Here is a 13921-nt window from a genome sequence, read left to right on the forward strand (position 1 = left end):
ATTGCCTTTAAACGATACATTTTCGCCTATGAGGTACGAGATTTAATTGATGCCTGGTAATTGAAAACTGTAATTTAAAGGTAATGTGTTCGTTTAATTATCATTCATATATTCAGAATTGTTTGAAATAACATATAAATGGAAAAGGACAACAACGTTTCGTTCATAAGGTCCGGGAACAGAACCATGTGATAAGAAACTGCAATATATAGGAAATGTTGAGTTACGGTTATCATTCAAATATTCCGTCTCCTCAATGTAAAATACACATGTAGTTTGAAATTACATGTATAATGGAACACGACCATAAGAATAGAGGACCACGTCTTGATCTTTAATTGATGAGAAACTACAACACACAGGTAATGTTTATTACTATTATCATTCATACATTAAATCTCCTTAATGATTTTTAAATTACAAGCGATCCCGGCTTCTCAATTTATAGTATGACAAACATAGATATATAATGTTATATGATATTATGATAGTATAATTCAAAATTCAAAATGAAATAAAATTACAGTACATTCCAGTACTCGATACAGGTATACAATGTAAATGACGAAAATATTGAATAAGTAATTTTAAGGGCCATACAATGCATTTTTTCCCCTTTAAGTGATACTTTCTTTTTTCAGTTTTAAGCGTACTGATCACTGTTAATCGCAGTTTTTATATCGAATGTTTTTGGTTGGTGAGAAAGACTTAATGTGCTTAGAATTACAAAGTATGCCCTTTATCACTTATATTATTTTGCGCATGGCATATTTCTTAGAGAGAACGAAACTTTTCAGTTTTATTTTTAAGTTATTCCGGTAGTCCGCCTGCTGAATATGACTCAAAAATGTAGTGTTCAAACAATAGCACGTTCCCGTTACTACAAGTGAAGGATCAGTGTCGAAAGTACAAAACTTTTTCTCCATTACTGTTCTAACAAAGAAATAGACAGTGGGCAGTAAAGTATATGATATAAAGGAAAAATGTATTTTTCGGCGTGAGCTGTATAATATGGATTTTGACCTATATTCTATAGTAATCGGGGCACGGAACAGGTGCGCGTTGAAATGATAAACCATTTATTACTAAGTCTTAGGTGACATTGCATATCAGAAGGCACATATTAAATAAAGTATGTTTATTAGTTTTGTTACCCAAAACTAAGTCGCTAGAGAAATGAAATCGAAAGTAAACTTCTTCCCTCGTTGTGCAACTCGCTTAGGCAAAAATCTTAAATTTAATGAAAATAATGACTATATAAACAACAACAATGTGCAGATTAAATTGAAAAACCAATATTCCGTCATATATGTAAGTATTTATTATTATTATTATATTATTTTATTATTATTATTATACCAGATTTATATAGCGCCCTTTTCATGATCAATTTCACATTCAAAGGCGCTTTACATTGTTCAAATGCAGCCACACAGGGCGCATAATTCATCCTCTACTAGTACAGACACAGAGCGATCTGACCAGAGGGCGGACAGAGTGAGACAAAAACCTGAGATCAGAAATCAGATACAGGCTTGTCCGGCTAACTTAGCCTAGCTCGTTGCGAATAGACAGCCTGGTTCTTTAACGTGTCCAGTGTTTAGCCCTGATACACGCAAGGATTGCCTGGGTTCCTGACCAGTACACATCTAGTTGGGTGGGAAACACTGAAAAGCGTTTCTGAAAATTCCCGAGTAGCTGCCGGGGATCGAACCCCCGACCTCAGGATTGGAAGGCCAGTGTGCAAACCACTGAGCTATCCGTCCACCTATTACTCTACCCAAATAAAAATATTTCAACAGTTACTGAAGTTCTCCCAACCTGCAAATGTTTAACTGATTTCAACTTGATATTTTGTTTTAAGTTTTATAAATACTGAAAACTTAATCGAGTAATTAGAATTGTTTAGGTCACTAGTGATTCAAAAGCTTCTAGGGTTTTAATTTCATTTCTAGTCCGACTAACTGTATGCGGGCCGAAATATTGTGCTAGTGGGTTACTTGTGGGGGATTCTGACCCAACACGAAATTATTTCAGAATCAGCACAGGACGTAAAATGATTTTGACCTTCTATCACTGAAAGGACACCTATTGATCATTAAAAGTTGCTGCCTAGATGAAATATCTGCAAATGAATCGTGTGTTCATAGATGTATATCCAAATCCATCCTGTTTATTTAAGCAATTTCCACGCGTCAAACATTCTATTCTACATTTTACAGTTTATGAAGTATATAATTCCAAAATTAAAATTCACTTTATGGGAAATAAAACATTTGGTATTGTTTTTAAAAACAGATTGTTTCTCCCTCCCTTATTTCATATGAGTTTATGTCTAAATTCAACCGCCAGTCGTTAACACAGAGTGCATTTGTTTAACATTTGCAGTATATATCATTTTTCTCACCACACAATAAACATTTGTGCATACGGTATCACCATACATTCCTTAGAACTTTTTCACCATAAGCAGTACATGGACAGAAAGACAATATATGTTTTTTTTTCAATCTCGAAGTTCTTCATGCTTCTTGATTGTTTGTATAGTCCATGTAAAAAGATCGGTGTCAAAAGCACATAAACAAAGAAGTCGAGAGCTATTTGATTTGCACTTGATTTTCACTGGAATGTGCAAAGTTTATATATGCATTCAGAAAAAGCAATTAATTAAATGCAGTTATAACTATGTTCCCATTTGTAGGTTCAAAGGAATACAGCGCATTTACAGAATTATTTCTATTCTTCATATTTTAACAAAGGCAGTAGTATCATTCCAAGGTTATTACAATACAATCAGATTTAAAAAATTGAAGTATTATACATATTTAACAAAGCAAAAAATATAACAAAAATACTAATGCCTCCCTAGAAATTTAATAGGTTAAGTTAGTCCCTAAATTCAACCTCTTCTTGATCGCACAGAGGACAATTGCCTTGCAGAATTAATCTACACTCATCACAATAGACAGCCGTGCATGCATTACCATTACTCATTCCGGGACATTTTGTCAACTTAATCGAACTGTACTTTCCCTGCCTTTCTTCACAGCTGCTGCATTCTTGCTGTTCTCTAGGTGGAATACATTTAGTTATACATGGACATTGAGACACTAGCCATGTCGAAAGGCGGAACTTTTCTTTCATTGCGCTTTCCTTGTGTGCTGACTTAACTTCTTGACGAAGAAACCTCTGTCGAGCAATTCTTCGATGTCTTATTGTCTTGTGCAAGTATTCCATTCTTGCTGTTTCCTGTTCCGGGTAGTAGTAAGCAGCAATCTTTCTACGCATGCGCATTCCGTAACCTCGTAGGATGACAAAACATATCGCTAGAATATAAAGCACGAGAAAAACGAACACGTATTCGTCAGTTGGAGGAGCAGGACTAGGTATACACCTTTCAAGTTTCATCTCAGATAGAAAGTATTCATCGATGTCGATGCCTTTGAAAATACTTCTGTAAAAGCTTGCTATTAAACCAGTTCCCTTTACATTGACTTTCAAACGGCTTTTCGCACTTAGATCAACTTCAAATTGGCCAAATGTATGGATCAGGTTTAAAATATAATATAAGAAGTGATCAAAAAGTACTACCACAATGCAAAAGATAGCATGGAGGAAAACCTGAGTCAGTCCTATTTTACAGTTGTCAAATTCTTGTTTAGTTAGTTTAAGTGACCTTGTGTAGATATATTCTGATTGCTCAGTTTTCTTCAACGGTAGAAGAGACTCTTCACCATCATCTTGCTTCCTCTTGTCGAGCTCATTAAATTCTTTTGTTATGTACATATTGTCGTAGCCGTCTTTCGCCATGTAGTTTTTAAAATACAAAAATGCTTGAAGAAACATTAAAACCAAAGAAAGGGACAAAACATACTTGACAATTCTCATAAATGTTTGAAAGCTGATTACTTTAGAATCTATATCTTCATTTATTTGTCCTTGCACCGTGTTGATTTCTTTAGAGTTATTACTTTCGTAGCTAAAATCACCTTCAACTTTGACATCAACTTTGAAGTAACTTTCTGCACTGTCTAAGGTAGACCTGAGGAACATGAAACAAAAGTAAAATTATAATATACGGGTGTTCAGTCACATTTGGTAATGTTTGTCAAGCTACATATTCTAGGAATATATCAACTTTTGAAACGAACTGTGTTTATTGCTTTGTTTGTTTTTAGGGTTTATTGCCGTTTTTTTCAACAATATTTCAGTTATGTAACGGCGAGCAATTAACCTGTACAGTGTTCTTGGATTCTTTGCAAGTAGTAATCTGTTCTCCTTAAGTAATTGCCAACTTCTCCACATGAATCAGAGGTGGAGGCCGAATGATTTCAGGCACAATGTCTTCAATTGTATCGTCATGGACAATAAATGCCCCGCACGAAGATTGATTTTACGATCTGATCTGTAGAACAGCATTTCTCCCATTGTAAGCTATTTGAAAATGACCAACCAAATTATTCAAGATTATTCGAAAACTTTATATCTCGCCAAGACTTTACACTTCCTATTGAAATTGTTGTCCTGTTTTTATGAAACATTTAGATATTGTTTTGTAAACTGGCGTATACCCGTTCACTACAATCAATACCAATAAATAGAAATAACATTCTTACTTCATCTGTTTAGAAACTTCAACAAAGTTGCCGCCTATTTTTAACGAATCGCATAAACTCGAAAGGGTGTTAAAGTTGCTGCACTGTGTCAGGCATTCCCCTCTGAAATATCAAGTTTCAAGCTATTTTTTTATTTATTTATTATTTATATTGCAAAGTTCTTCTCAATATATGTCCATTATTATCTTTATTCTTTATCGTTTTACCTACTTTTTACATGACTACAGTTCTGATAAAATGATAATGCGTTATTGTAATGTGGTGTAATTATTACAAAAATGACATGGCATGTAAAATGTATTGGATAAATGTTTCCTTACAATGATTTGTAATTGTAGTAATCATATGTTCGTAACATTTCAATTACACTTTAGTGACAGTAATTTTACTCTAATTAAGTTATTCATCCATTTGATTATTTTTTATTTTGTTAATGCTTGAGAGTCCTTTAAATTTGAAATTAGTGTTTAGGGTAAATGTATTCGTGATTCGTTAATGAAGAGTTGCTTTTATCATTAAGCGCTGGAAAATAAATAGCTGACTAAAGAATGGAATTTAATAGATAGGAAAACTCAAAGGTGCGTGCGTGCGTGTGTGCATGCGTACGTATGTATGTGTGTGTGCTAATTTATAGTCGCCACCAGTAACTGTTAGTGTAATGTAATACCTAGGATTATAATTTTCTATTTTGGTATTTCTTTCGGATAATTAAGATTTTAACTGTACATTTCAAAAGTCAGACAAAACTTGTCAACTCTACAGTAGCTTCAAGGTGTAAAACATCCGTGAATTAATTACTAAGTTTACGGAAGTGAAATAATGTGTCTGCTGTGTTTTCCTGTATAATCCTTTATAAACTCAAGGTAGCAAGGTACACTTAGATGCGAAAATTTTGGGCACGGACGGTCTTACATGTAGCGAGTCGCAATATTGCACTTCCCCTATGAGCAAAATTTGGGTGGCCATTTTATAAATTGCGTGCATGTTTTGTGCTTTAAATTAATGGCAAGATCAGGATTCTCATACAAGAATAAAGAAAGTTATCAAAGCGAAAGGTTTACATCATCCATGAAAAATAGCGTGCCAAAATCATCAATTTTGCACCTTTTGAACAGTCTACAATGATCCCGCTGCAAGAACAATGTCCAATTTTATTGCATTTCTTAATTTAATAGTCCTTACTGAACGTCAGGACATAAACGGAATGGGGGCCCATCCAGCTCGTTTTTTTCAGAAAATAACGAAAATGTTCCTGAGTATCAATCAACAAGCACAGAACCCTTCCGTGAATTGAATTTTTCCGCGAAATGGTGTCTCATTGATCATACAAAGCTACCAGCAGTTAGTTTTCCGACTGACATCAGAATTTTACATGTATCGGCTGTATAAATTTTCTAAAGAAATAATAATCATTATATCTCACCTTAATTTACAGACATCCAAAATCACGATGTTCTCTTTATAACAAATATTAACGGGGGCCAAAATTCGAAAGTGTACCCTGCTACCTTAAGATTTTTCAGTTAATGAACAAAAGAGGGTTTTACTTGTTCTGAACTTTTATATGTCTTTCGCCAATTCAACCAAATAAAAATGTTTTCAATAGCATGAAAAGAAGTCTGTATGAGAGACTTTTAACTTGCCCACCCCTTATGCACAAATTTAGCCAAAATTTACAAATCGTCGCTATGAGACAAAGAACGTACAAAACATCCGTTTTTACCATTTTCTGACATGATTTAACGTATTTTGTCATTAGGAATGATATAAGGGCAATTCTGCACCATTTTGCGAAAATAAAATGTCTCCACCCCTTATTTTCCTATTTCATGGGGTCCCCACCGTCCGACCATCCCCCTGATTGACGAACTGCATAGCTGGTGGGCCAAATATGCGCTGTGTGGGTTAATAACGATAAAAATGATGTTTTTACTGTACCAGAACCTTGTTACTGGAGCTAGAATCAAAAAAATCGTTTGCGTGTATATTGACTTTTATGCTTTTATGTGTCCTCACCGTAACATTTTTGAGCTGCTGTGCCGTCAGGTAGCGTTTTAAGTGCCCAGAAAGTTTAGAATATCGAAGAAGAGGTTCTAAACTATTTGAAACCGCACAAATTTAAGAGTTCTTTCAAAATTTAATTTTGGCAGATTTTCCTTAAGGTAGCAAGGTACACTTAGATGCGAAAATTTTGGGCACGGACGGTCTTACATGTAGCGAGTCGCAATATTGCACTTCCCCTATGAGCAAAATTTGGGTGGCCATTTTATAAATTGCGTGCATGTTTTGTGCTTTAAATTAATGGCAAGATCAGGATTCTCATACAAGAATAAAGAAAGTTATCAAAGCGAAAGGTTTACATCATCCATGAAAAATAGCGTGCCAAAATCATCAATTTTGCACCTTTTGAACAGTCTACAATGATCCCGCTGCAAGAACAATGTCCAATTTTATTGCATTTCTTAATTTAATAGTCCTTACTGAACGTCAGGACATAAACGGAATGGGGGCCCATCCAGCTCGTTTTTTTTCAGAAAATATCGGAAAATGTTCCTGAGTATCAATCAACAAGCACAGAACCCTTCCGTGAATTCAATTTTTCCGCGAAATGGTGTCTCATTGATCATACAAAGCTACCAGCAGTTAGTTTTCCGACTGACATCAGAATTTTACATGTATCGGCTGTATAAATTTTCTAAAGAAATAATAATCATTATATCTCACCTTAATTTACAGACATCCAAAATCACGATGTTCTCTTTATAACAAATATTGACGGGGGCCAAAATTCGAAAGTGTACCCTGCTACCTCAATATACTCTGTAATCAGGAGAGAACTGCCCAGGTGGTGACGGGCTAAGGGACTTGTTCCCGCTCTCATGAGCTGAAACTTAATAAGCTTTGTTAAGAGCTAGGCTGAAGTACATTTATAATTAAGAACATCTGTTTATAGACTTGTTAACATAACATAATGTTTTATAAGTCTCATTGAACTTTGATTATATCTGTGAAATTAGACTGAACATTCATAAGTATGTGCATTGCTTCGTAGTAGTAAATAAAAATGTTGGAACTGTCGTAATGTGTTGTGTTTCAAGTAAGCTTCAGGTACAACGTGCTACGTTACATTAGTAATGTTAGTAGGAGGATAGTGCAAGATACAAAAGACGCTCCAATTCCAGTAGCTTGCCTGGTTCTTTAGCTTGCCAGATGTAAAGCACCCATACACGGGACTCTTTATCCCAATGTTAGCAACACACAAAGGTGTTTGTAAAGTTTCTAATAAATAGTGCTGAAGTATGTTAATTCCGACCCCTCTTATCACATTTCACTTATTATCAGATCCTGGTGGCCTTTATTGCATCTGTAAATACATGTCTTGTAGTCTGAAATCTAACTGTAAACTACATGTTTGATTTAAAAAGGTATAATAAAAATTATATACCTTGTACTCGTCCATTTCTGCCAAATGAAACATACCTAAAACAGACTAACGTTTCAAAACATATCGTTTAATTAATTAAAAGCTCTTAGTGTATTGTTTTTCGATGCTGCTGAGTTTAAATGGCGGCTTTCGTGTTAGAACGCATAGCTCTATATATTGAAACACACTAACCGTTTACTATGTTAATAGTTTAGAACGACAAAACAAATAAAAAGAAAACAAACACAAAGAATTACCTCAAATTAATGGGAAAAGTCGGAAGTTGGCTACAGAAGTCTCTGCATTCTTGATTAGCTTTCGCTATTGGCCGAATACAGTCCTGTAAGCAATAATATACATCTAATTCATTTCTAATAAAAAAAAAACAATCCAGTAGGAAAAGCCGAGTTCACAAACCTTTTGTCAAATTGTCAAATAATCTTGTGTACATTAATACTAACCAAACATTTCTTATAACGTATTTTTCAACGGAACCGTCTTACATTGTTAAAACCAAGATACCATTACATTATACAGTATATGTTTTATGTCATTTTCCCATGATTTCTAAAATCATATTTTAATTATTTATGTTTAATAACAGCGGGTAATTATGCATAATATTACAATGCACAGGGAAAACGCTTTGGAAACTGAAATAGCAAAGTAAAAGTGTACAAAGCTTATTTTTGTTAAATGTTGGAATAAACAAATAAATAATCAGTGTTGTCACTATCGTATACAGTACTATGAAATTGAATCTTGATGGAGACTTAGTCAACCAATGTCATACATATTAACCAAGGTGATACACAAATAAAAAGATAACGTAAAACCCCTCGAATTATTAGGCACATCACTCTCGCAACATAAGCCATACAAACAAAAGCTTTCGAACATACTATAACATTTGTTTAATATCGTATTAATAAATGTCACGGAACAAAAGTCTTCAAAAGCAAACTATCGTTTACCTTTATATTTAAATGTTAGAGCATTACCTGATAAAGGCTGTCCAGATTATCATTCACAGCGACGAAATCTTTCTCTAGTGCATCTGCAGCTACCTTTAAATCATTAAAATCGATAACAAGATTGTTCTTTATATTTTGCAGTGCTTCTCTTTGTTGATCCACGTATTTTCCAATATGCTTTACTGGCTCAGTTAGCTGTTGTTGCAACTGTTTGGACTGGTTGGCAATAAGATCAATGACGCATGACATACTATTTCCGGTTTCTTTGGCATTGTGGGTAATATTAAGAATCGGTCCGGTTAGCATGATTGCAAAAATAACAGAGAAAAGAACCGCTCGACCTTTTCCCGTAAAGAAATTTGGGAAGACAAGAGCCGTAATACATCGACAGGTGGGGAACAGAGCAAGGCCTATGCAAATAAAGAGAGTACAGATTAATGCACATATTCCCGCAACAAGTTTACTGTATCCAAAGCTGTACAGTAACAAAATGAACAGCAGACCTCCAATTACCAAACCTGAAAACGCACCAAAGGCAGCTTTCATTCTTTTATTTTCATCTCTTCCGCTGTGGAACAGCATATCTGTACTTGCCATTATTGCACCCAACTTTTCCGTCTTAAAGTTATGAAGTTTGTTGCTTTGATTATCTTCAGGAGCGAATTTAACTTTATCTAAAGCACTTTTGTTCCCTCCTAAATCCAATTCTCTAGAGTCCTGAGAACTTTCAAATGTAGATTCTTGCCAGGAAACAACAGACTCGGGAATACTCATGGAATGATGGACTGCTGGATAATACGGCATTGTAGTTTCTGTTGAACTCTGGGCAATTTTGGAAATTTCCTCCTCACTATATCCACTGTCTGCTTAAAGAACAGAATGATAGTCAATACAAAGATACCTGTATAATAAATGGAAGGTTTCTATGTACTTTGATTTGTTTATATTTTATTACGTTTGAATTTAATTATTGTGATTATTTCAAGAATTAAATGATTTTCTCAAATTAAATCAAATCTAAATTAAATAAGATATTTTTCATGAATAGCTTTTATAACCATTTGTTCAATTTGAAATAAGAGAAAATGTTGGCATATTATATCTTTAAAAATACGGAGTTTCTCAAATTTCTCAAAAAGTTAGTCATTGAAAAGCTGTGACATTGAATCTCTGTTATATTGACTCGCTGTGACATTGATTGAATCACTGTAAATCCTGAAAGCATACTTCTTTTGCATTAAAGTTCCATAAGGCTTTTGATTTTATGTTAAAACGGATAAATAGCTATTCAAATAGATGCTGTGTATAATTACACGGTCAGAAAACACGATTTTCAATATCACACATGATCTTATACCGTTAGAGCAATGTAGGGAGGTAATTTTGATCAATGTATTTAATAATATTTTTTACTAGGTTAATCAATATTCAAAGCTTCGGCAAATATGTCTGAAAACAATTTTCAAAAATAAGATTTAACAAGACAAAGACATATTTCATGTTCTTAACAACACATTATGAAACTTTAAACTGTTTAGTTTATTCTTGATTATACACTTTATTCTCGTTTAAATTATATTGGCATGCTACTATAGTATTGAAAACATACCTTGCGCCATAGCTTTATCACGATTTTCTGTAACACACGACCTATGAAATGCCTCCGTCTCTTCAGAACTTTATGTCCGATGTACTTGTCAAGAGTCGTAGACGTGGATCCAATACACTTTTCCGAGTCAGAGCCCTGCCCTTAACATACCTGTCATTTTGCGCTAATGTATAAACTTCATATGATCTTAGCAATTGTCATAAAAGAAGATACATAAACTAGACACAAGTAAATTTGTTTATAAGTAATTGAACATTGTTAATTATCAATAGGACCGATGTGCTTCCGATACTTCCTGTCAGTGTTAAATAGGATGTAGATGTTATCATCACCATTCTTTATTGTGTCTAAGTTTATTTTATAGTACTTAATATATCGATAAAGCAGTTCACTAATTGTAAACTTTAAAAGTACAGACAAGATAGATATAATTGTACGGTGCCCCTAAAGTGACATGTTACACACATTTTTTCCAATTAGGTAATGTGAGACTTTTTTTATTTCGTTTAAACGAAATAAAAAAAAGTCTCACATTACCTAATTGGAAAAAATGTGTGTAACATGTCACTTTAGGGGCACCGTATAATTGTTTCTGTTAGTATTGTTTTCAAATATCTTTCATAGAGTGAAAAGCTAGATGCAATATTTTCACGCAGCCATGACCGAATATTTAAAACCCAATGTCCACAAGTGAAAAATATTTTGATTTTATTCCATGTTCCTTTAATGGTTTTAACGTTATGTGCTAGTTGTCAAACGTTAGAAATGAAGATGAATGCATTTTACGTAGTTAAAATTATATAATCTATATTATTGCATAATCAGTGAAAAACGCAACTTTTTTTATCAATATCAGTATTTGAACACTTCTCCTTTAAAGGGAATAGCAAGGTTGTTCTTATGTTAATTCCATGTTCCTTTAATGGTTTTAACGTTATGTGCTAGTTGTCAAACGTTAGAAATGAAGACGAATGCATTTTACGTAGTTAAAATTATATAATCTATATTATTGCATAATCAGTGAAAAACACAACTTGTTTATCAATATCAATATTTGAACACTTCTCCTTAAAAGGGAATAGCAAGGTTGTTCTTATGTTAATTCCGTCAGCTAGGATTTCTTAAATCATTTTAAAGAAGTGAAAGAATTTTCAAAATCGGCTTTAAAATGAGGAAGTTATGAGCATTTAAATATTTGATCAAAATGACTGCCATTTTGTTTCCATGGCAACAAAAAAAAATAAAAAATGGCGGATTTGTTAAATTTCTAGATACGTATATGAACTGTATTTAGTTATTTCTGTAAACTAATTTCTCTACTTTTTCCAGCTATACTGAAAAAAATACCAATTTTTACATCTTACAATCAAGAAACATACGAAATTATTCTATTTAAAAGGTTATTTGCTAAATAAAGAATTCAGCAGTGTGTAAATGACGTCATAAACTAACTTAAATGGCTGCCTCCTTGATCAGCCATTTTCTTAAATTTCAAACTGCCATATCTTATTCAATAGTGGTCCGATTTTAAAAATTCTTTTAGTATTATGAAAGACTTGAGGATAGCTTTCATATAAAATTAACTTATTGTGAGGCTTTCCCTGCCCTTTAATGAAATATAATGAAAAGAAATAATAAATCAATTTTTCTTTGTTTCATTACATCAGATTTATGTCGCAAAAAGACGATAACATGAAAATACGATGATGTACTATAAGCCTTTTATTAACATCTTACTGAATGAACATAATACAAATTTACCAAAACATACATATAGTATAGATTTCTACGGAAACCAGTTAGGGACATTTTGTCTTAATTTTTATGCATTACCTCTTACGTATGAGTGCATTATGTGTTACGTGTTATTAATTACCTCTTACATGTTACGCATTACCTCTTAGGTATTATATATTGTGTGTTACTTATTACACGTCAGATTGGCCTAGTTCTCAATGAAGCGGGTAGCATAAGTGGTGGACGGTAACGAGTAAGAATTGTGGTACTTGACCCTTTTTAGTGACCACTAAAGCTAAAAATAGAAGTAGCTTTAAATGACTTATGCAAATGAACAGCTTGATGAATCTCCATCAATCTTGGTCTGTAGCGATATTATAAAGTTATTTCTCAAATTTGTTCAAAAGGGTGCATTTGGCTCCTTGTAGGGGCCGCTAGAGTTGTAAATAGAAATACCTTTAAACACTTTTTTGAACTTTATGAACTCCTTGCTGGATCTTCATCAAACTTGGTCTGTAGTATCATTTTACGGTACTCTCTACACTTGTATAAACAGTGGCACAGGCATACGTTTTTGGGACCACCATTGCCAGAAATAGAAATTCCTTTATTAAACAAAAGCTCCTTGTCTGGTATAATTTGTATAATATAAGGGGCTATCAGAGCTTAAGATAGAAATAATTTTAAATGATTTTTCCCCTTATGCTGAACACAGATGTTACCGTTCATGAGTATCATACATATATTCAAGGTCAAATGATCAAAGTCAGGTGAGCGACGTATGGCCATTATTGCCCTCATGTTTAAATTTTTCATGTTAAACGAAAAAATGAATTGGGTTTATACTTTTTTTAATTTTGATTTCTACCCTTTTTCATATTTTTAATTTTAAAGTTCATTTCTTTTTATTTATTTGAAATAGCGATAGGAAGTCATTGAGTCATATACCGAACAAAGACTATCCTGCTGACAGGGGCTAAAGATGGGCCGGGTAGGTGGTAGGAGGCACTCGAGCCCTTTAGATACATTATTAGTTGCAATGCCAAAGAAGGCGACATGTTGTTACATTCTTGAAAGTTCATGAAATATACTGTACTAAAATTAATTCTAACCTAGATAGATCCATATCACTGACCTTAAGGCATTTGCTCAACCAGTTGCTGACCTGATGAAATTAAGTTCATGCTAAAATTGAATATGCCCTGGATCTGATATGGACCTTTAACTGTTGAAAATTCTTGCTTTTGACGGACCATCGTATTTCTACTACCCCTATTTATGCCACTGACTTTGGATTTGTGTAATATAATATTACTGTGAATATGATTTTTACGAAGTCAGCAGAACAAGCTAACATACGAGAAAAGTTCGAAAAGTATTGTGTATTGTGGTCTGAAACCTTGAATACTGACGGAAACGTGCATGTTGTCATTTCATACCCTCAAAATATTCCCCGTGGTGAGAAATGCATAATTTTAGTATATGGATCCAATACCAGAAAGCGTCACGGTAGGCCGATTTTGGTATACTACGGAGGTACTGATGGACAGCAGAACCGAGA

General features: G+C 33.7%; 1 protein-coding gene across 2 annotated transcripts; it reads right to left on the bottom strand.

Annotated features, from left to right (window-relative positions):
- Positions 1 to 357: 357 nt before the first annotated feature.
- On the bottom strand, positions 358 to 10933 carry LOC123525192 (DC-STAMP domain-containing protein 2-like). 2 transcript variants are annotated; one of them, XM_045304037.2, is made up of 5 exons: positions 10624 to 10933; positions 9042 to 9880; positions 8298 to 8380; positions 4617 to 4718; positions 358 to 4042 (listed from the first exon to the last, which is right to left on the bottom strand). In XM_045304037.2, the coding sequence occupies exons 1-5, from the start codon at positions 10631 to 10633 to the stop codon at positions 2887 to 2889; spliced, it is 2190 nt and encodes a 729-aa protein (XP_045159972.2). In that variant the 5' UTR covers positions 10634 to 10933; the 3' UTR covers positions 358 to 2886. The 2 variants fall into 2 exon arrangements, with proteins under 2 accessions (XP_045159972.2, XP_045159973.2); XM_045304038.2 differs by having other exon boundaries at positions 9042 to 9877; positions 10624 to 10932.
- Positions 10934 to 13921: the final 2988 nt, after the last annotated feature.

Source organism: Mercenaria mercenaria, chromosome 3, assembly GCF_021730395.1.
Source record: "Mercenaria mercenaria strain notata chromosome 3, MADL_Memer_1, whole genome shotgun sequence".
NCBI classification, from domain to species: domain Eukaryota; kingdom Metazoa; phylum Mollusca; class Bivalvia; order Venerida; family Veneridae; genus Mercenaria; species Mercenaria mercenaria.

Coding starts and splice junctions, on each gene's coding strand:
- LOC123525192 (XM_045304037.2), bottom strand. Junction 8,381..9,041: donor ATCTGGACAGCCTTTATCAG/GTAATGCTCTAA, acceptor TATTGCTTACAG/GACTGTATTCGGCCAATAGC. Junction 4,043..4,616: donor GAAGTTTCTAAACAGATGAA/GTAAGAATGTTA, acceptor CATGTTCCTCAG/GTCTACCTTAGACAGTGCAG.